Raw genomic sequence first — 24,630 nt, 5'->3', positions numbered from 1 at the left:
CTTGTCTTAATTATGTTCCCAAATACTTTTCATTCCTCCATTGGGTCTTACTCAAACATGGCACAGTTTTTGTCTTTAATTTTCAAGGCCCATTAGACCCTCTCTCTACTTACTTGCTTTGAAATCTCTGCTTCAGGACTCAGATGTTGACATTTCACATAGACTGTTCATTTTCATCAGCTCCTTACTGAATTGTCTGCAACAGTTGTATCTGAGTGTCTCACAAATCTGCCATTTATTTCCCAGTTTTCTGTTTATTCTCCTCTTCTTTGTTCCACAGTTAAAAGACAAACAAACAAAAGCCACCACCAACAAAACAAAATACCACAGACAAATAACCTCCTAAAAACGGGGAAAAATCTTTTGTTCACTCCACTGGGACTGCTACCTACCACAATGTATGTTTTTATAATCCTCATTAGTGTCTCTGTTTATTTGCTGTTTCAGCTGTAGGTGGTTAGCATTTTGGTTTTGGGACTATGGGGCTTTCTGCCGGAACAGTTGAAAACATTTTATAAAAAACACTTTTCCTAAAACTGTGTTTTGGAGTTTATTTGTGGGAAGTATTTGCGTTGTTCTTTGATGGCTTTGTTCAAATAACAGAAGCAGGGTGAAAGCATGAAGAAGTAGGCCATAACATGTCCCTCAGCTGATGTGCCAAAGTGGTCAGGAATTCACAGCATATTGGTGGAGTTGGCTGAAATACACAGTAGAAAATTTACAACCTGGCAAGAATTTGTAACACATGGCAATGAAGGAAGGGCTAACGTGTGAAAACAGCTTTCACATGGTTAATGGTTAAAAGAAAGAAAAAAGTTAAAAGTTGTATCTCTGGTTCTTAGACCACGGGATGTGGTTGAATCCTGAGTGGTTTGTGTGATATGGGCTGGTAATACCGTGAGCATTACACATAGGTAAGCTTTCTTCTCTCCTTTTACTGCAAGACCTGTAAATTACTTTTTATTTTTGACTGATTTAATACTGTGAGAAGTTTTGTTGGTATTGCCAGATAAATGGAAGAACTTTTTATCTGTGATCAGTTTAAATACGTTTAAGTACATCCAAGAGCAGAAAGCATTCTGAAGGGACAATTTCATCTTGTCAGAATTAAATTGTAAGTGAAGACATAAAAGCTAATTTATTTTTTGTTTGCAGGTATTTGTACATTGCTGAGGTATCCGAAAGCTCCCCTCAATATTCCTACAAGATCAGCTCTGCCTAATTCTGTAGGAAATAAAAATAATTTCTCTGAGTAGTAGAGAAAAAGGTCAAAATCAGGAATGTAATCTCAACATCACTGATCTCTTCTGATGCTATTTACTAGTAATTTTCCCTGTTAGCAGTTAATTCAGGGGTTCTGCTTGGTAGAGGAAATATAGCTAAAATAAGACTCACAGTTGGAGAAGCAGGTTTCATATCTGAATAAATATTAGACAACGCAATTTTATTTATTTTTCTTACTGTTTCACTGAAGCTGGGTAATACTTTGTAATTTTGACCTTAATTATTTCTTGTGACAGGCTTCAGGAAGGAGTTTTCAACAATAAAGCAATGTAACTGTTACATTATACTTTGCTAGTCTAAATAGTACTTGAAGACTTCAGAAATCCTACAGTCCTTGCAAATAGAATATTGTTTTGGTGTGTAACTGATTTTACAATCTAGTAAATGCAGTATATATCTCTGTGATTAGCCAGGTCCACCCCCCACCCTTTTTTTTTCCTCTTTCTAGGTTAGTATAGTTGATTTTATCTTGTCATACTGATGCTTTATTTGCTATAGCTCTACCTATTACAGTTACCTGAAATTGTCCCTAAAACATTAATAAATGCAGTTACAGAATGCTGTGAGGAGGAGAATATTATTCATATTCAGAAAAGCTTATAAAACTTTTTAAATACATGCAGTAGGTGAAAAAATCCGTATCTTTTCACTCAGTCTTGTTGTGATGTGGTTTAAACCCTACTAACTTCCTCATGTGGCATTTTGATTACTAGTATTGGAAGAAAGGATGAGGAGTACAGTGGTGGTTGGAGAACACCTTAGGGACACATCGCTGTCAATCTGTATTGAGGTCTTTCTGCATGGTTAAGAGATTTCAGAGACAAGATCCAGAGCTAGATGCTTTGGTTCAACCCACTAGGCCATTTCCAGTAGGCTTAGAGGATTTTCTGGGTGGGGATATGTAAATGGTAGGGGTTCTATGCCTTTGGTTAATATTCTAAATAACCTGTAATACGTGTTTCATGCTTGTCAATCACAGAAACTGGTAACCATAATACGGATCTTTAAAAATTATTTTTACTCCATTTTTACATTGTATTTAATTATTATGATTTTTCTTTTTTTTTTTTTTTTTTTTTTTTTCATTTTAGCGTTGGATTACCACTGTAGGTCTAGCTTTATTTTTTTTTTTTTTTTTTTTTGACACTATAATCCATTCATTTGAAATGCATATACATTTAAAAAAAAAAATGCTATTTGTATGCATGACTCCAGCCATTAGATGCTTAAAATGCTCTGCAAATAAATGTAACATCAAACAGAAACTTACTCACTTAGAAGATGTGCTGTGGAAATTAATCTTTTGTCTTAATGAAGCTTTGTAAATTTCCAACAGTAAGATATAAGGTCAGTCACTGCCCTTTCAGCCACGATGACAGGTGAAGGAAAGCCTCAGCAATAATTGCACTTAAATAAGGGTAGGCTGTACTGGAGAGAGAGCATACTAGAGCTGTACAGAACTGAAGCAAACTGGAAAGGTAAACTCCTATTTAGCCTTTAATACTTAAAAGAGAAAAAAAAAAAGTTAAAATTGATTAACTGACTTCATCATATAGCATATAATGAATCTTTAGACATAAATGTTCTGGAATTATTAAGGTCAAAAGCTTCAAAAAACATCCAAAGACATGATTGATTATAGAGACGTTTTCCTAGCTCTCTGCTGAAGGAATCTTCTCATCTGCTGTTGTGTGCTGTGCTCAGATTTTTTTTTTTTTATTTATTTTTTTTTATTTTTATTTCTTCCCACCATTTCCATGTAAGGTTGTGATTCTCCTGACAAATAATAAGATTGAAAGAAATTCAGGAGGTGATACACTACAGACTTAATGAATTTTTTAACCTAATTTCCCACGCTGTCCAGCAGTAACAAGTAAGATGTTAGCTTGGTATTTTTGCTTAATGACCAGCAGTTAGTAGTTGGCACGTGATATTTTACAGTTGAGCTTAACAGTCAACATTTTCTGAAATGAACAAGGGCTTTTCACAATAACTTCTCTGGGTGTTACCCTCTTAAATCAAAGAGGTCCCTGACGTAACTTATATCTTCTCTAATGTTTATTTGTGTGCTGGTTTGTTACAAATAGGAGAAGGGAGTTGTGGGATAGGTTCTGTCTATATGTGTAAGGCTACTAGGACCACATGGTGAATAGCAACTAAATTGATGGAAGTTGAATAAGACTTTGGTGCATGAAATGCAAGGTGATGTATTTAAGGAGAAGTATGTTGTTATAAAGTTATTATATACTCAGCTGAAAGTGATAGCATAAAAAATGTCAGTTGTAAGCAAGATGATTCAGCACCCTTACCTTTTTCATCCTTATCTATGTGTGTTTTTTTAAAATGCCGTTAGATAAAAATAAATAGATCATTTGCAGCGAAGTCAGAGGCAGAGGAATTTGAGGCTGAAGGGTTGGCGGGAGAAAGGGATGAGAAAGGTAGGGTCAAATTCTTGTTGCATTATCTATCTGGGCAGATATATGGCAGATCTGTGGCAGAGCTGAATAGCAGGAAGCTTTCCACTGGTAGCTTACACAACAATGTGGTAGTTAGCATTTTAATGTGGCCATGGAAGAAATTAATAGGATCTTATGGTTAATCATTAGAAATATTACCGTTAAAAAGGCAAAGTACTTTGAGTTCATTGGGCATTGTTAAAACCTCGTATTGTTTCTAGTTTGGGTCGCTTATCTTCAAGCTAGGAATTACTGAAAAAAAATTGTGTGTGTATGATGATCCAAGGAATAAGGAGCCTCTTCTTTGAGACAGTGACTTGAAACCTAGGCTCATTTAACCTAGCAGTATAAAGATTAAAATATGATTTTGGTTTGGAAGTGGGCTTAAAGAGTGAGTAGGCATAAGAGGAAGAAGAGCAGGAGGAGAGTGCTGACGTGAAAGTGAAATAATATAAACTGATCTTGAATAAAATAAAACTGATACTTAGAAATTTCATAACTTTAGGAGAATGAGGTTCTGAAACAGCCTCCCAGCACTGGTAGTGGGGATAAATAACCCACTTAGGAATAGCACGAGGGACTAAGTGGGTTCAGTAACACAGGGAAGCACCTTGTAGGCCAGCACCCCTATAATGTTCTTTTTCAACTATATGTTGACAAAAAATCAATATTAAAAACTTAAATCTCATCCAGAACAGTGTCATACCTTTACTTAGTTGCACTGTCTTTCAGGTTTGGTTTGCTCTCTTTTACATGCTTATTTGTTTTTCATGAATTATTCCAAATAGCTGTTTCCCTTGCAAGTGTATTTGCCGCTTGGAATGTCTGAGTTAAATAAGCAGTATAGTCACTGAGGTATCTCCATTTAACTTTTTTTTAGATGTTCTTGGATTAAAAATGAATGAAGGCATACCATTACGTGGACTTAAACTTCTTTTCTCATATTAGTGCTAGCAGTAGATGCTGTTTGTTTAACAGGAACAAGGATTTGGTGTCCCTTTAAGTCATACATGACTAAATGTTAGTACATCATTAAAATTACAGCGCCATGTTGAAGAGGCTTGTTAAGTTTTCTTATGAATTGCTTTAATTTCCTTTCACAGTCATTCAGCCAGACTGGTTAGTAAGGCTTCAATCTGACTTACGGGAACTGATTTCATGTGCTGTACGTTAACCTTTTCATTACTAAAGCAGTGGTGATGGTGTCAGAGCACACATCTAAGAAATTTAATGACTGAGAAAAGCCAGCGCTGAAATTTAGTACTGTTTTTGCTCTGTATTGGTTACATGTGGCAGGTTAGGTTTTTCCTCACATTTTGTGGAAAGTTGAGATACAACAGCAGAAGTTTTTATGAAGGGCTTACAATCACTGGATATTAGAGTTCACATTTGATTCTAAACTTCTGGGTGCTTTCTTGAACCATATCTCTAGATTTCCTAAGATTTAGTCCTGTTTCAAAACAAACAAAAAGAACCATAGAAATTTTGAGAAAGAAGGGGTGGGTATAAGGAATGAGATGGACAGTTAGGTTTTCTACTGGGACAGTGGTGAGGATGCATGAAGTTGCACAGTACCTGCTTTGAGGGAAGGATGGGTTTGTGCTGCCGTAAGAGAAGCCATTTTGAATGTCCTCTTATTTATTTGAACTTAAACTAGGAGTTTTTTGCCCTAATACTCCTGGTTCCAGAGCCCCTACAATAGGGACATTTTCTTTTTAAATCTGAGGCTTTCTTTGGAACCTCAAGGATTTATTTTGGGGTTCTTTTTGTTGGTACTAGTTTTTTGAAACCAGCTACTAAATAAAATAAACCTAAACAAACAAACAAAAACCACATTTAAGACCATGCTTTAATAAAAAGTGGAAAACTGTAAAGAACTGGGAAAACGACAGTAGTTCCCTGCTAGAGATTCTGTTTTAGCAGGTGAACAGGCTTTAGGCTTGCTTTTGTCTTTTAGTCTAGGAGGTGATGTTTCATTCAGCCAGGGCTTTTTATTAATGGCATGTGTACTTAGCGTTAGCTACAGTACCTCTTGTTCCTTTGTTGCTTCTCTATTTCTGAAACTGTTTCCCAATTCTGTAGAATTCTTAAATAATTGAGTGTTTGAGATTGTACGCAGTTCATTATGTTGCTTTGATGTTAATTTTAAGATAGTAAAGTATGGCAAAGTGCATTTTACTGCATTTTCAATGTTAAAGCTTAAAATATATCTAGTTTATTTTCTTGCAGGTTTTTGACTTGACAAAAATTTCAGCTTTACAAAAGTAACAGTTCTTCCTTGTGTTTATGTAGGGGAAAATGCAGTGTTGCACTTCTGAATGAGACGGAATCTGTGTTGTCATATCTGGAGAAAGAGGTAATATCTGTGGCTTCTATTTGTGTAAATGTTGCAATGATTTTAAGTTTTTTTCTGTTACTTAATTTTTTATTTGTTTTTACAGCTTTAATATCAGTAAATGGGCAAACACTTTAAAACTGTTTTCTTGAAGGTAGAAAAATGTTACATTAAAACCACTGATTTTGAAAGTGTTAAGGAACAAAAGCTGAAATGACACATTACAGTTCTGTTATGCATTTTATTGTACTTAGAAAATAATTATCTCAAACTTACTTGTGTTATCTTATAAAGGAAAAATAAACAGACTTTTTCATGTAGTGGATATTTACAATGTGTTTTTTGTTGTTTTTTTTTCCTCCTGCCTTGAGTGTTCAAGGAATACCAGTCTTCCATACTCAAAATATCATACTCTGTAGTCAGTAGACGCAGAGACGGAGGGTCCTCTAGAGGGTAACTTAGTATAAGAGTTTAAGTGTTCTGAACTCAATGAAAAATATCTCCTCTGCTTTCATTTTCAGTGGAAGAAAGTTAAGGTGTTTAGCCTTACTAGAGGCAAAAAAAAAATCCCCATGACTTTGAAAGATAATCTTTTAAACTAGCTTTCTACTGTAAAATACCTTTAAACATAATTGCATTTCCCCTTGGAATGTCTATATATTGTCAGGCAGACAGTGTTTTTTAGCTGTACTTAATGTGTCTTTACTTTCATATTTCTACACCAAAACCACTGATAATCTGAAAAATGTTTCTGAGAACAACATTTATCCTATGCTGCAAATGACTGTATCAGATATGTCAATACTATTTTTGTGTAAACCCTTCTCAGATGCTGACAGTTTTATATGCTGTTTGGCAGAGGTATTTAGGAAAGGAAATCGGAAATCCAGAAAATGGTTAACGTCTTTCAATAGATTCGGAAAAAAAAAGAATTTTTGAGTATGAATCTTTTCACCATTGCTCTGTTCTGAAATAACTTAGAGCAGTGAGAAAAGCTTTGATTAGCCATGTAAAAGTATGCATGAAACATCTGCATTATTTAAAGTCAAGATGAATATTTCAAAATGTTTCTTCTTGTACCAAACCTGTAGTCTGTAAAAGTATATTATAAGGGTTACTGGAATAATTTTCACATGGAAAGTGAGGTAGATCTACAAAGCTAATTTTAAAATTCATTATGCTGTTGCAAATGTGTCTTCTTTTTTAGGATACTTTTTTTTATTCATTGGTGTATGATCCATCACTGAAAACGCTTTTAGCAGACAAGGGAGAAATCAGAGTGGGGCCTAGATACCAAGCAGATGTGCCTGATATGCTTGCAGAAGGTAAATATTTGCTCTTTGGATGGTTAAATAAATAAATAGTTACCTTGCATTATTATTTATGTTAGCATTCTGAACTTAACTAGTCACTATTGAGGCAGAGAGATGCTATGAGGAGATGCTGCTTGAATAGCTGTGGGAAAGGCACTGTCCTGTAGAGTCTGTGCATAACAATTTACGTGTTTGTTTATTTATCTAACTTTATAGTCCAGTTTCATGAATGCCTCATGGAAAGAAGGCACTGAAGGCCAGCTTGTTCTGTAGAATTAACAACACAGTTAACAGGATAAGTGAAAAGCGTTCTAATAGGGAGAGAAAGAATATAGACTGAATACGGAATGTATGCCTATATGATTTCATATTTTAAGGTATTGTCTTGCATTAAATCATATTGGCTGTTCTTTACCACGACTGAAACAAACGTTTTGAGCCTTGGCACATCTTCAGAAATGATTGGATCTTTTTCAGTCCAGAACAAATACTTGTGCCTTAGTCTTCTGCTACATAGCAACTTTTTTTTTTAAACAAAATTTGAAGTAAATTATCTATTAAGAATTTTGATGTTTGCATGAGCAGATGCCTGTGTTTGCAATTATATTTACCTAGTAAATCTTAAAATGAGCATTTTTTTTGTCAGTGAAATGTGTACTAACGAAATAAAAAGTTTTCTTAGAAATACCTAGACAAATACTATTTTTAAGAATGTTGATGTTTATTCCTTAATTGGAAAAGATTATGCAACAGGAATGTAACTTAAGACAAAAGAATTCTGAATATCCAAAATTCAGAATTACATTTGTAATTTTAAATGGGGTGTTCTCCATGTGAGATGGGCTTTTTGCCTGCTGTACTTGTTGTCTCTTGTTAAAAAAACAAGTACGATTTCTGCAAAACTTAATTAATTAACTTTATTTAAAAAAAAAAAAGATTTGATTTCTGGCAAGTGGGAGATTATTTTACTGTAGATACATTTTATTAGTTCATGTGCGTTGTTGTTATTAGGTTATTTTATTTATATTTATATTTGGCTATTATTTTAATAGCCAAAGATAACTTATAGGAGGACTTTTCCAGGTTTGTCCATGAAGAGTAAAGACCTTGTTAAGAACAAGATTTTGTCTAGAATATGATTCACTGCTATTCTTGCTGTAAAATGTGCCTGTTGTAGAAAACGAAATAATTATGTAGACAGTTATATGCTCAAGAGGAAAGCTTCTTACAGGACTAAGAAAATGTCTCAATATCAATATCATATCAAGTAACCAGGAAGCATTGATGTGGTTCTGAAGTAGCTGGCTGAGTTGTTGGGGTTTAGAGGATGAACTGTCTGCCAGGGAGGAAGGATTTTTTTTTTTTTTTTTTTCCCAGCTGAATTCTGCTACTTTAATTGCTAACAATAGAGCTTAGCTTATGGAATAATAAATAATACATCTAAAGTAAATGTTTTTCCCATGAAAATTTTACTTAGCTTGGAATTAGACTTCAGAAAAAAAAATATTAGAAGATGTTAAGTTTTACTTCGTGAAGACTGGACTTCATGCAACTGCATGTTACTCTTTTTTTTTTTCCACACCATGTTAATCCCCAAAGTGCAGTAAGTGATAAATTCTCATTGCTGTCTTCAGTAGGCAGTAAGAATCCATCAATTAGTAAATTCAGAAACACTAAGTTGTTCACAAACCAAAAATCTGGAGGTATTATAGATCTTCTGTGCTAGTTAAGTTTGATTAATTTATGCTTACTTTCGGTGGCTGTGGGAGGATAAAAATATCTAGATTGTTGTATATTTGGCTGATCGTTACCTACTGTGTTTCTATAGCCTTCTGACCTTCAAGGAAAAGGAAATGATTCAGCTGATGCTGTGTCTCTATGTAAGCTGACAGTGTGGAAGTTAATCCATTCACTGTCAAACATTTTCATTCACAAAATGAAAATATATGTATATATGTGTGTATATATATATATATATATTAACCTATGTTTAAAATTAATGGAATAAAATAGATGCGTTTTGCAGACATGAGATTCTGTGAAGATTTCTGAATCTTTAAATGATTTTTTTCAACCTATACTTTAAAAAGTGGCTAATAATTTATGTCCAAGTTTTTATGCAACAATATACAATTCTTTGGGTGTAAAATGTCATGTCTTTTTTTCTTAAAAAAAAAAAAAAAAAAAAGCCTAAAACAATCACCTGTGTAGAAACAGAATTTAGACAACTTCAGGTGATGGATCTCCTAAGAAAAATCAGGTCTTTTATTATTGGTATAATGGTGTTATACAATACAAAACATTTGCTAAATTAAATCACATACCTTAAAATTTCCATGACAGAAAGTATATCTTTTTGGAGGTTGTTGTAGGCATATTTTGTTTACAGAAATTCCCCAGAGCTATAAAAGGAGAAAAAAAAAAAAAAAAAGGTGCACATGCCATCAGTTTTTTATTTTTCTATTTGTCTTACTAGCATATAAACACAATCCAAATGAGTGAAAGCATGCCAGTTCTGATTAGCTTTCAGAAGACCAGCCACAAAGTGGCTGATAAATGAAAATGTTCTTTGAACCGTGAAAGCCCTTCCATGTCCTCTATAAATATCCAAATACTTTGACGTAAACACACGATGGATTCTAGTAGTCTAAAAACTTGCATTCATTTTTGCATTGATTTTCCTATCATTTATTTTCCTGTCTGAATGGGCTACTGTGGCTTTTTTGTGCTTATAGAAGAATGATATGCTGCCTATTCTAGGGGAGGTTGTGGGAAGTTCAAATTTTCAGGACCTCTTTACTTACTAGAGAATATGTATTGCAGAACAGACTTGCATGGAGGGTGTAGCTTTGACTGTTGGGTTCCCACTACAGGCTGGAGTCATAATTCTGGATACTAGATTAAAACAGAGGATCAGATTTGCAGAAATGCGGGGCTGTGACAGCTCGGTTCATGTCACTGTGAACAGTATTTAGCCAAAAGAAACCATGAAATTATTTGTATATATTTATCTTCTGAGCTGTAACTATAATAAAATTAAGAAATATTCTTTTCAACAGTAGCGTAGGGTATGTTGCAACAGATGTATGGATAAGTTGAGTTTAATTTTAGAATCCTATGTTTTCCTGTAATCTTCCCCCCCTCGCTTCTCTAAGACTTGGTTTTCTCACCAATCTCTCTTCCATCTCTGATCTCCGTCTGCCTGTTGCTGATGTTGTGTGGGTTATTTCAGAATGTCATCCAGCAGAATTAAGTATTTAGAGGAAATATATATGTTCTTTTAAGGGAAAGAAAATACAGATGGTATGGCCTAATACCTTGAGAATACAGCTGCTAAATGATGATTAATTAAGTTGTGGATATCTCCAACTGGATGCCTGGAAGTCACATGTGGCTCTGACAGTCTTTCAGAGACTGAGTTGCTTGTATGTGAGAAGAAAAATAAGTAGAGGGAGTGTTTAAAAGCAGTGTTTATGAAGTGTGAATTTTGTAGTTATGAGTGCCATAGAAAGTCATATGAAGAGATAAATCCTTTGAGAATAGGTTCTAAATAGCAGAAATAAGAAAAATACAATAAGAAAATAATAAGAAATAAGAAAAATACAAAAAAAAAAAAAAAGAAATAAGATACAGGGACATGCATGTAGAAGTACAAACAGTTGCTTGTTAAGCTAACACTCAGAATTGCGTCTGCAGTGGATCAGATGATAGGCGAAGATGGCATTAAAAGCTGATAGTGCATGAAAGAAGCTAATAAGGAGAAGCTTATAAGCCTCTGAAGCCCTTTAGAAACTTGTTGAGTGCTTAAAAAGAATTTTAAGAAGAAGATTTATTTGTGGAAGAATAATCCTCTGCAACCTTACAGCAAACTTCTTACAGCTTAACTTCTTCACTGAAAGGGTTGTGAGGCACTGGAACAGGCTGCCCAGGGAAGTGGTGGAGTCACCATCCCTGGAAGTCTTCAAAAGACGTTTAGATGTAGAGCTTAGGGATATGGTTTAGTGGAGGGCTGTTAGCGTTAGGTTGGAGGTTGGACTCGATGACCTTGAGGTCTCTTCCAACCTAGAAAATTCTGTGATTCTGTGAAACAAATATAAACTAAGTTTAAATCTGATAGAAAATGTCTAAGCATTGTTTATCTACACTGCTTGTGTTTGTGGTGGTTTAGCTATATCGCTTGGAAAAACTACACTTAGTGAAGACTATAGCTTTGTAGAAAGACCAGACTGGATTTCAACAGTCTGTGATCTTTGCTATAAGCACATTTGAGAGTAAAACCATGGGTTGGTCGCACAGGGAATGATAAAACGGTTGGATGAAACTGTTTCTTCTCTCCCTATACCAATTGCTCCAGTCTTGCTAGACTTTCACTTTGAAGATTGTGAGTGTTGTTACTTGCTTTTTAGTGTAATGAAGAACAGGAGACTATTCCAGAGTACTAGCTTAATTTCTGGCTCGTATTATTGTAAATAATGTCCTTTCTCTTTTATCCACACATTCTCTGGTTGTTTGTTCCATCAATCTAATAGTTGTTTATTTTCAAATCTGTTCCCAGTGTGGGATAACATTGTATTCTTCTGTACAAAGCAAGAATAAAAAGGTTTATCTCAGAGAACCAAAGCACTCATTTGGGTAGAGAGCATCTTATATCAAGCATCCCTTGTCTTGTTCCCTTAGTAGCAAGGTGCTTGGTTCTCTGCTGTAGTTGGGTTTTGGTGCATCTACGCGCTGTATCTGATCAGCAATGAGGTGACTAGTAAGTTTAGGTATTGTTACTCTAGAGAAAAGTGTCGGTTTTGTTTTGTTTTAAAGAAATTAAAAACAATCTATTCCCCTCTTTTCCCCTCCAACAAAATAAAGAAAAATAAATAAAATAAACAATTTCCATCCAATTCTGGGCATATAATTTTTTTTTGTTATTTGGTTAAAAGGCATACTTTCATAAACTGTTCTGAATATGAACAAATTGCTATCATCATTGACAGGTTTTATTTATCCCTGTTTTATATACTGAGAACCATGTTCCTCCTCGGTGTGATGTTTGTTTGTTTGTTTTTAATTATTTTTTTTTTTCAAGAGGAACCTCAAACGGCTACTCGGTATGATGTAGTTATGGTTCTGGGTAACTTCTTAGTATGTGTTCAGTCACTGTTGATTTTAGTTTACTCAGTCTCATCTGATTTTTCTGTTAAGCTTTGAGACAACACCGTGAGCTTTTAGTAAATCTCATCCTAAAAATACAAGGAACACCCAAAGATTAGCATGTTCAAACACTAATATTAAGCTAACAGCATTAATACATATCAACAATCTTCAGTATAATTTGTTTATCCATATTGTAATATATGAAAAAGCGTTATGTGTGTGTAGTGTGATGCAGGTAACAGAGCAACCACCAGTCTTTAAAAATTTTATTTCTCTCTTGTAAGAACATAAGGTAGTTCCTGAGATTTAACACAAAACCACAAGCCAGAAAGTAGATTGTAGAGGGAAGTAGCTTCTGAATTTTATCTGCCTGTCTTAAGTTGTTTGGGTGTTCGAAGTGTGTCTTTGGGAACACAAAGCTTGGCAACCTATGTTGCAATGGACAGCAGCATAGTGGCAGCTGGTCCTAACAGTCAGTGAGCAAACACTTATCTGAACAGTGGAAAGTGCCTGGTAAGAACACTTCACTGCTAATTAATTGCCTGTGTTGCAGCATCAGCTTCTCACAGCTCATCCTCATGTGTTCATAATGCCTGCTGTGAGGATGCAGAAAGCCAAGTTCTTCACTCCTGCGTAATACAGCAAAGGGAGAAGCAAGCTGTATGGAGCTAGAGGTCACTGGGCAAAACAGGCATGTCAGAGCGGGCAGGGTGATGGTTGATGGGTGGTCAGTGGGAAATGAGACTTCAGTCTTCATACAGAGGCATATGGCATATCCAGAGGGGTTGGCAGGTGTGGCAAGGAATGATCTGGTTTAAAGGTTTATCTAGAGAACTGGCTGCTGTGTTAAGTACTACTAGCAGTAATAGAATAATACTACCAGCAGTGGCATTGCAAATCCCTGTTCCAGTCAGCCTGGAGTGGTGATCTTAATCAGAATCACTGTAACCGAGCATCTGTGAGAGGCTACCTGGAGCTTCTGTGATGCTAATGGTCCCCTCCCAGCTGCAGTCCAGGTCCTAACCCAGTGCTGCTTATCTCTTGTGTCTGGGTTTAAAAGGAGACCACTCTTCTGGGGAATTGTTAGTGGTGCGGGAATCTGATGCAATTAGGTGCTCTTCAGCCATTTAAACCCGTAGAAGGAGTTTGGATTTGGCAGGGAGGAGGAAATGAGGAGATGAGGACCAACCTCTTACTAAGTTATACAAAGGAAGAGAAGTTAAAATCTCTGAGATAGCACAAGTAGCAGCCTGTACCAATGATGTTCTGTTTGAAGCTTTTTTTTTTTTTTTTTTTAATAACTGAAATAAACTACCTTCAAAGTATCTGTATAAAAACACAGAGTCCCTGTTGCACATCTGAAAATATCGAGAGAGCCTAGAAGTAGTGCTTGCTCTACACTCAATTCTATTTCTTGAAGGCAAGGCATTTTAGAATTAATGGAGTTCAAGTAGCTGAGGAAATAGGAAGAAGAGCATTTGGGGAAATTTAAGCTGTAAATTTTGGATGATGTTCTGAGAATATATATCCAAGACTTCTAAAACTTCTGTTTTGAAAGAGAACAAAGTTATTCCTTTAGAGGCATTTTCTAATGTTTTATCTCTTTTTTTTTTTTTTTTTTTCTTCTTCTTATACCAACTCAGCTGCAAGAGCATGTTGTTTTAAATAGATCAGATGGAAACGATTAAACTGAGAGTTCAGGTCTTTTAATGTTTGAGAATATTAAAATTCCAGGATTTTAAGTTTAAAAACTTCCAAGTGAAAAGACAGATAAGACATTCATTTATATACTGCTTAGATTTTAATATTATGGAAGTTCAGGATGCTTAGATGCAATGTATTTTTTTTTTCCTGGTTCTTTTAAATGTTTCCATATACACTAAAATTCTATTTTCGTTTAGTAAATGAAAAATTGGTTTTAGAATAATGGAACCTAGCTGTGATCTCATGAGGAGGGATCTGTTCAGTTATTTCATGGTGTATAATGCTTCCATTTATTGAAAGAACCACAGCTGGACTTGCAGTTCTCAGCCTAGTATGAGAAATTTTCAAGAGTTGTTTGAAGGGTGCAAATGCTTCACTTGTCAAAAGTGTGTGTGCTGGATTAACTCTGCTAATTTTTATGTAGTTGCAATGATTTCATTCTGTAATAACGAAGATAAAAATCATGCCTTTTTAATTCAGGTAATACAAATTATTTTTACAATATTAAGTATTCAGATATTTAAGTGTTAAAAGTTGGAGAGCCGTGTTTAAGGACTATGTGGACAGATGACAGATGTGGTTATGAGAAATGTCTGACAGGATAAACAAATATAGCCTTACTGTCCTATCAGTTTTCAGAAAATATGGTATGTAGCTTGTGCTAAGTGATCAGTTCTCTGACAATTTCTGGATATGTGAACTGTGTGCATTAATAAAGCAGGCAGTTTGTAAAAAAAATAAATTCAATGATAAGTCGGCCAACAAAATGTTTCTATTTTTTTCTATTAGTTCATTAGTTCAGAAATACGAAACATCTAACCTTTTGCTTTAAGAAATTTTCAGCGTTGATAATTTGGGGAGTATGTGGTTCGGGAATAGTTAACGTTTCCTTTGTGAATGAACCAAATTGTAGTTGCAAGAATAAGTTGCCAGATTTAGTTTAAACTCAGTTCCTTGTGTATGATCATCAAAGAAAAAAATTGTGTTTCCTGTGCATACATAGTAGGTGACAACAGTTGCAAGTGTAGAAGAAAATGTTTGTATTTCCTTCTATTTCCTTCTGTAAAATGCCCCAGAGTCGTGTAAAAATCTATTTCAGAAAATTCAGTGTGAAACGAATTGAGGCTTCAAAGTTACGGAAGAATCTGTTAAGTTTCCAGCAAAATAAATGACAATTTCAAAATATTATCCAAAATAGATCATAAGCAAAGAGATCTTTGAGGGTTACAGGCTCAAGTAGAAGATGAGGACTTCCCATTTTAATGAAGTAAGTAATTAAGTGTTAGAAGATGGAACAAGGGATACTGCAGCCAGATTCAGAAACTGCTGCTTGTGATAGATGAACACCAATGGAGCACCAGACATAAAGTGTACAATTCTGCTAACTCAGTAAGATTCCTTTATGGTCAAAGCAGAAAAATGATGCCTAGACATGATTCATCTCACCTGAAGATGGACATCTAAAGTAGATTAGAGGTTAGATGAGATGAATCTCAACAAGGGTAATAAATACACCAGAATAATTTTTTTTATGTGTACTCAAATATATTTTGTTCTCAAACAGAGTTTGTCTTGGTTGTACTTTTGACTTAACATCAAAAGTCTTGTTCAGAAGGAACTGTTTCTTGAGCAGATTTAAATATGGTTGTCTCTTGTATGGTTTACAGATTTTTCTTTTCTTTTTACTAAACTCAGTGAAGTTTTTTTTTTCCACAATTAACTGTCAAATGCAGTCATCAGTAATAGTAAAATGCTCTTTTACAGTGTTGATTGTGTCAAATTTTAAGAGGTTATAATACCCTTCTCTTTTGGCAGTCTCTTCTAGTGAGCTGGGTGATTTACGTTCTGGGCAATTAAATGTGTGTTTATAGGCTCTTTAATCAGTTTTATTATAAATTAAACAGAACACATAAATGGCCTCTTTGTGCCTGTTTTCAGTAAAGACTTCACTTACTTTTTCCTAACTTAGCAGATGCAATGTAAATCTGTAGTTTAGTGTTGCAGCCACATAGTACAGAAGCTTAATTAGATGTTAGGAGACTGCTTTATGAAACACGGTATTTAATGAAGCCTTTAATGTAACACAAATAGGTTTGAAACAAAAATATGCATCTGTCTTTTGGGTTGCATAGTAATTTTTATAATTTTTGTTGCATTTTGGTACAACTCCATGGGTTAGTTAAATACATACATAATTTTAATCAAACAAGCAATTACATGTATTATGTTGTTTCTTTATAATATATATGTGGTAGTTGTCTATTCTTGGAGTTGAGTTTTCAGATCATTCTCAACTTCCATGTTACAAGACAAATGATAAATTAGAAGAGCTGGAAATTGTGCTGCTCAGTAACTGCATCTTATAAAAACTGTTCAACAGTTTGAGAGGAATTATTCATGGTTTTTTTTGTTTGTTTGGGGATTGTTGCAGTAGGTTGTTTTTTTTGTTGTTTTTTTTTTTATTGTCCCTGTCCCCAGTTGTAAAAAATAAAATAAAATAAAATAAAAATAAAAATAAAATAATAATTTCTTGAGGTTGGTTTATACTTGAAGTCAGTTTTAACCTTCCTAACAAGAGATCTATGATTACCTGCTATATTTATCATTTTAAGGAGACCTTCATCAGTTCTTATTCTTTTCATATGTTTATTATGAACATCTTATTTTTCAACAACTTGAAGGAAATGATTAAATTGCTATCCTCTCTTCAGCCTGCTGGTTGCAGTGCGAGATGAATGGTCTGTGCTGTGCTGTTGGTGTGGAAGATTGTGAATGATTGCTGTTGGAAAGATGTCTTTATTAATAATGGCTATAGAGCCTTCTCTGAGGTTGTTCAAATACCAAATGAGTTCTGTCTGGTAGCTGGCTTTACAAAGGATACAGTTATTTATTGCATGCTCTGTATGTGCTTATTATCCCAAGTAATGCCTTGCACTGAGCACTTGCAAATCGCCTTTCAGGCTGTAACACAACATCTTAGGGTTTAATTGACTTTGCTGTATTTTTCTACCTCAGTAACTTTGCCTAAATGGGCTTATTGTAAGTTCAGGTTTTTTTGTTTCCTTTGCCATTACTGTAACCATTTTTTAAAAGAACAAACTTTTACAGAATGGTTTTCTCTTTAAGATGAAAAACAAATGTCAAATGCAGATGAAATGTGTTTTTACACTTGAATAATTCAAAATACATTTCATCGTAAAGAAAAAGTTACCATCTGAATTATATATTTGGCTTAAATTTATGCAAGCAAACAGGACTATTCATCCTCAGCATACTGTAGTCAAAGGGGCTTCACGTATTTTTTAACATTGTTTATGTCAAAAAAAAAATTGCAGGACCACAGATCTTACTATAATTTAGTAGTGTGGGTTTTTGGTTGGTTGTCTTTGAAGAACACAATGTCTGTGTCTTGTGCTATTCCTCTTTCCAAAACAAGTATTTTAAATATCATTAAATAATAACATTTATATGTAGTATGGTAAAGTTATATGTAGTATCATTTTTCACTGTATTTTCCAGAAAACTGCATGACTTCATATATTGTTATTTCAGGAATTCAGAAAAGCTGCTACAATCTCTCTGTATTCAATCTGGAAATGATGTATTCACTAGTGCTAGACTACTTCACAGTGCTAAACTTAACAAAGTATCAACTAAAACAGGGGTAAGAGGGGACAAATCTTGGTGCAAATCACACCGTTCAGATATATTCACATATATCAAAGGAGTACAAAAAGAAAGTTCCAAAATAAAGGTGAATTTCTGGTGTCTCTTCAACGTTTGAATACTTGCCCTTGCCTTTGAACTGAAGTAGGACTTGTGGTTTTATGCAATACGTTAATTTAGGTCATTGCCTTTTAGAACTGCCATAAAACGCTAAAATGAAAGGACTGACTATTTTTAATATTTCCTTCCCATAGCAGTAGGGTTTCTACCTAGAAGTGTCTTTAACATAAGGATTACAAAGTGAGGAATGATCTGGTTTTAGGACATTATGTCTCTGTTTTCCTACATCTGTGGAAGTTCCTTTTTTGCATACTGTTCTGCAGGGTTTTTGAGAAAGTGTCAACATTATTTGTTCCTTTCTTCTAGCCCTGGACAGTCATTGCAGCCATTCTTGGTGCTGCATTATGGAGAAGTTGGTCATACTGACTGCTTATAGTTTAGTTTGTTTTGAGCTCAATAGTAATTCTTTCTGTTTAATTCTGGGATTTTTAAACTCGATGAATTTAAAGTTCTTTTGTGTGCTTTGTGAGACCTTGCCTTTTGATCATCAGTTTCTGATTTATAAGCAGTGTAAGACCAAGCACTGGGAGAGTGCTAAAGTCTTTGGTGTTGGAGGAAGTTTAATTTGGAAAGGATTTCTCAAGTGAAGAATGACTGAATTTTTTATAGACTAGAGCTCTAGAGGGTAGGAGGCAATTGAAGTGTACGTGTTTTATTGGCTTAGAAAATACTCAGCAGCAGTTTAAATTGCCTGTTGTAGGCCAATAATGGTCTTCTATCACCTGATAACTTTGATTTGTGGTCTCTGTACATACTGTCTTTATAAAGACTGTTTCTTCACTTCTAGTCTTTATACATGCATTATGCTCATACATTGAGTTTTACCAGAACATTTATATAAATATAGAACTCATCTGAATGACTAGCTGAAATCTTGGATATCCTTCTGTCAGGCAAGTTAAGCAGGGATGGGTGAGGGGAAATTGTTCTGCAGTTGACCAGTAAACAGGTAATTTTCTACACTTTTAATAATCTAAGCTTTCTCATGCTTCTCTTATTAAAGTAATTATTTGCACATATTTTTTTTTATTATTTTTATTTTTTCAGAGTTGAGCATAAATTTTTGAAAAATTTTCTGTATGATTTTCGATTAACCAGTACTGATAAGAATCATAAATCGTGTGTGTGTGTGGGGGAGGAAGTCAAAAATGAGTAATAAGAATTATCTGCAGAGCATTTATAGTGAAAAGGGTTGTGATTTTGAGTAGTTAAGACCAACAGCCAGCTAACTGTCTACAATGAATTCAGTGTGTACAGAGTTGAACTCATTAAGTGCCATTAGTTAAATTTAAATTATTATTTTTTTTTTTAATTAAATTATTTTTTTACATTTATCTGAAAGATCTTATTTCCTATCCTTCATGTAGAACTCCTTCTCTTGGTGGCAATTACTTCAGCATTTTGTAACCTTTTCCAGTTAAGCTGTACATGCTGCTTGCTCTCTCCTCTCCTCCATCATCAGTTGCTTGCAAAAAGTTGTGTGATGTTTTGTGATAATTAACCTCTGCATATAAATGTATATTTCATTATATATAGTACAAATACATTGGCTGTTGTAGAGGGGAACTAAAGAACTGGTAATTGGAGGAGAAAGTTTAGATTTACTTTAGACAGGCACTTTTAACGTCTGGAACTCTGTTCGTAGCTAAACAGTACAAGAAAATCAAATGTGATGCTATTTTTCTCTCCAGTAAGTTACAGAAAAAGTTTGTCAGCAGTCTAAATGTCAGCATGAGAAGGTGGTTCACAAATTAAAGTCTCATTTTCAGTGGTTGGTTGTCCATTTTTGTGATGTTAAATAGCACACGAATTTGTGTTTGAAAAGATATTTAGGATTACCTGCAGTTACTATACTGCCCAACAGTTTTGGCCAAAATCTGGTAAAAACTATATCTTCCAAATCTGATCCTGTATTTCAGTTATAATTGAAAGGAATCTCTGTTTCACATCCTTGCAATGTAGTGAAGAAATACTGTTCCTGTTTCACAGGTGTGAAAACACTTCATGTCTGAATCACAGAAGGCAAGAGTCCAGTGAGATCAGCTAATGGAGTCATGGAATGCTTTGGGTTTGGAAAGGACCTTAAAGATTGTCTAGTTCCAACCTCTATGCTCCATGAGAAAGAGACCTTCCCCAGCTTCTCAGTGTAGGCCTCCTGTAGTTACTGGAAGGCTGCTAGGGTACCATAATTCTTAATGCTTGGCACATACCTATACATTTATGAGCCCTTCATGTTTATGTATTTGGTGTCTCACGAGTATGGATAATTAATACACGAATCAACCTCATGGCTAATTTTGAGAGATTCTATCAAGTGCTGGATGAATTTCAATAGCAGGGGAAACTCTGCAGCACAAATTATTGGTCTGGTGGCAGTTGGTCTATGGCTACACCTGCCTTCTTAGTATGACGAAAAAATCACGATTACAGATTTTCTGCCCTGCGTAAGGATCTTGATGCTTGAGCAGGTGGTACTTCTGTTTTGCAAATCATAAAAGATGGATTCACTCAGAAAGCTGAGCACTGCTGCTGTTTAGTTTAGGTGTTTGGATCGAAGTGAGTGCTAAATTACTTTGTGAAAAGAAGAAAATTGAAATATAGTGCAAACTATACAAAATACAAAAAAGAAAAAATCGTGTCTGACAAGTGTTATCAGAACAGAAAATGTTCTCCTGGCTATTTTTCAGTCAGTTACGTCAACAATTGTGAGTCATTAGAAGTGGAATTGGCATTGTTTCCCTGAAAATTGTTTAGAAAACAAACACACACACACCTAGCTCACACTTAATTTTATAGATTTTATATCTGAATTTCTTAACCATTTTGTTTTTTAAAAGAATACGGTATTGCAGCTCTGTAATCTGTAAAACTAAGAACTGTGTTGTGAGAAAGTGTTCACAGAACATGTTTTCATGCGATATGTCCTGAGAACAACGCAGAGACCCTCTGAATCTAATGTACAAGTTACCTTGGGGCTATTTATCTGCAGCAAGCAAAGTCGAAAGGATTAAATAGATCTTTAATTTCCTGTAGTTCAACTTAATGGCATTTGGTTAATAGCTTAGGTTTCATTTGTTGTGTTTTGTAAAACTTAGAATTGTTTTTGCTGGGGTGGGGAGAGCATGTTTTCTTTTGATTAAAATAACAAACTAAAATGCAGAACTTCAATTTTGTTAAAGAAGAACTTACCGTTTTGCTTTTTAAAAAGAAAAACATGAGAAGAAAGCAAATGATTGATGAGGAGAAAGATTGGCATATTTCTGGCCATTTACTAATGTTTTCCAGTAAAATTAGATTAGATTGGCTATAACAAAATTTTAAGTAGTACTCAAAATAAATTGGATACACTGATAGGACATACCAGGCATTCGAAAAATTAGCCTAGCACTTTTCAGAAGCCAAAGGAGATAATTGATATGTTGGTGGTGGTGAGGGAAGGTAACACTTAAAAACAGAACTCTAGAGCCTTCTTAGATGTAACACTGAAAATGTTAAAAGTAGAACTCCCCCATTCCATTTGTCCTGGAGTCTGCAACTGTTCGCAATATAAGGAATGAATGAATACTGTGGTGATTTTGATACCTGTTCAGTTTGAATTTCTTATAATTACGCGTCAGATTCAATGACATAAATTGTAAATGTAGAGTTGTTGATAGAAATGAAGTTTTAGCTTTAAAGGGGTCTACCACATTTAAAAAACCCTATAGTGTGTTGTTCAGACATAGTTAAAGACAGCTCAAGGAAAACTTTTTTCTTTAAATTATTAACATTTTCGAAGATCGCCTCGGGAAAGAAGACTTGTTTATCTTACATGATCGTTTTATATGAATGTTCAGGACATACCAATGAATTGCAATGCATCTCTGTTCTTGAGGGTTTTATTCAAGGACTTCTACTGCACTGCTTGACTGCTCCCATGACTTGAACTGCCTAGGTTCCTTCCCTTCATGTTTATGTGACAATACCTGCCATTTAGGTAGAAAATCAGGATCGAGGCATGCATTTTAACTGTGTTTTGGCAGAGGCTGCGTATATTCTGGAAACCCACGTGTCTTACATATTTTCAAAGTTAAATATCATAGCAACAATTGCATTATATTTCATACATACTTTTGGTATAGATTCTGTTGCTTTTATTGTATTTAAGTATATTTATTACTGCCATTCTAAACTATTGTTTGGCAATACTTCAGATTTGCCTTTATCAACAGTTAAAACAAGGTTTTGTAGTAATGATTAATTACACGTACTTGAAGTAAGGTGTCGTAGTTCAATTTTAAAAGTCTTTTTGAAAATTTGATTCAAGAGAGTGACATCTTTTAGTTCAACATCTGTATTATGTTTGTATGATGTTTTTCTTTGTGTGAACCATGACCTGTCCAAGTCCTGGCTTTTCTCATACTTCTACAGTTAAGATCTGCAGGATATGAAGTCCTGAAACAGTTAAGTAACACGAAAGACACTTAAAAACTATATATTAACAGATTGAAATGAAGTGCTCTGAGGTTATTTATAAAATATAGAACATCACCCACAATGTGTCTGTCACAGATGGAAAAAATGAATGTATTGACAAGTGTGTAGTCCATTGAATAAGTTTATAGACATAAAATCCTACCCACAAGCACTAGGAATTAAGTTTGTCTCCAGTACTGGATGTGAATTAGCTTAAACAGAAGCGTAAGTCCCATTAGGCAGACGAGTCTTTATTGCCTGTGTATCAGAAGGAAATTGTTTACTTTATTTTTCTGAGAATGTTCCTGAACCATTAGCCAGACAGCATGGTGCAATTCTATCTCATGCTTTTGGTAGGAATGAATATATACCACACTTTCCTTTCAAAATGGATGTACTAAAGAAACTTGCCACATACAATCAGATTTCAGAAGAACTGGAGCTTGGTTTGCAGTCTGCTTCCAGACTCCTAAGTGTACAGGCTTTTTCATGTCTTAATGGTACTATGCATGTTTAGACTGGCTGTTTTCATTAGGTCATAAGAAAAAACAGAGACTGAAGTGATTTTCCGTGCACTTAGAGATATACCTGCGCTGCCTAGCTTTTCAAAGGACATAGCATGGCTCTCCATTTGAGGACAGGTTTTTATTCTTGCAGTAGCTCACAAAATTCAGAGAAGCTTTAGGGGACAATTGAACACTTAAGTTCTTCACATCTTCACTGAAGGAAGAAAATGCTTATATTCTAAAATATCAAAGGAGGATGATGACTAATTATGCACTTGCAATTTGTTGTACCTTGCTATGTTGGTTTTGGCTGTGTCCTATAGATAAATATTCCTATACTAGTAGACTGTATGTTGTCTACCTATTCACCCACTGTTTTGTGTTTCTCATTTTGCAGTACAAGTTATTGATGGAGTAGCCAAGCTGAGATTTAGATTTCCATATGAATGTGAATCATTGTCATGTCTATACACTTTACTGTTCTTCCAAGAAATATATAATTTTAATAACAGATACAATGCAAGTTAAATTTCTGAAAACACTTGTTTCAGTCACATGCACGTACACAGGTTGCTCTATTCATTCAAATGGACTTGGGATATGATTATGTAGTACATAGTAACTTTCTTGTGCTGTAGCGTTATATATCACTTTGTGAGTGCGTATAACTAGTCAACAAACAGCAATTTTAATAGTATGATTGTTGTTAACAATACAGATAATGTAGTGGTTGAGAGCAAGAGATGAAAAAAATAAATATAGTAGGTAGCATTGTTTCATAATGATTTCTGTTTTGGGGGTGTATTCAGAACACAAATTGGATAGGATTTTTAATTGCTAAAGCTGGTTAAGTGTAAAATTAATTTTAATGTGGCTTAAGTGAAATTAACTTTGCTATAGTTGAGAAGCAATTTAAAAACCCCACTGGTTATTTACTTTCTGGTTTCAAGTTTATAATCACATTTTATTAAAGTTCTTTGATACTACACCACCTAAGACTGCCTCCTTAAAACAAATTCAAATGCTGATGTTAAAAGAAGATACTTTTTTTTATTGACGCTGCAATATGAAATATAAATGAAAACTGCTGATTATTAAGTACTTTTTGAGTGTGTGTGTGTATATATATATATATATATAAATGTACAATGTCTCTTTTAAACATAGCACAAGAAGTACACAGAGAAAAGCATTGTAAGTAATAAGTGTTTTGTCCCATCTACCTTTTGACAGGAGAATTAGATGACAGAGAACAGGCAAAGCTGGAAGTAAAAGTATGGGATCCAGATAGCCCCCTTACTGACCGTCAGATTGACCAGTTTTTAGTTGTAGCACGGTAAGATTGAAATCCTCTAATAAAAAAAAAATCCTTTTCCTTTTTCTACTGACTATTTATTCCCCTATATCGTGTTACTCAATTTGTTTACCAACATTTTGTGAGCCCTTCTGTTTCCCACGGTTAGCTGAAAGAGAGAGTCAGACTATAACCTTCTGCATATTTGAGTTTACCCGTACAGAAGAGAGAGAAAAAGAGTTATACTAGGCTGCCTGTATTTCAGGCTACAGTAGAACTTGATATTTTAAATGTAGATATCATTCTGTTTTCCCTTCTGAGTAAACAAAATAAGATTTCCGTGGTAATATTT

General features: G+C 34.6%; 1 protein-coding gene across 8 annotated transcripts in view; it reads left to right on the top strand.

The window, feature by feature from the left end:
• The window catches only part of MTA3 (metastasis associated 1 family member 3), a 175,679-nt gene that overhangs the window by 28,959 nt on the left and 122,090 nt on the right, over window positions 1–24,630 (top strand). For all 8 annotated transcript variants that reach the window (XM_084512660.1, XM_084512654.1, XM_084512659.1 and 5 more), the window contains exons 5-7: window positions 6,033–6,096; window positions 7,283–7,400; window positions 24,218–24,320. In XM_084512660.1, the coding sequence (XP_084368786.1) occupies window positions 6,033–6,096; window positions 7,283–7,400; window positions 24,218–24,320 (285 nt within the window). The remainder of the gene's footprint in view (window positions 1–6,032; window positions 6,097–7,282; window positions 7,401–24,217; window positions 24,321–24,630) is intronic.

Source organism: Aythya ferina (assembly GCF_964211825.1).
Source record: "Aythya ferina genome assembly, chromosome: 3".
Taxonomy (NCBI): domain Eukaryota; kingdom Metazoa; phylum Chordata; class Aves; order Anseriformes; family Anatidae; genus Aythya; species Aythya ferina.
The sequence above is the reverse complement of the archived record's forward strand: the minus strand, read 5'-3'. Positions and strand labels throughout refer to the sequence as shown.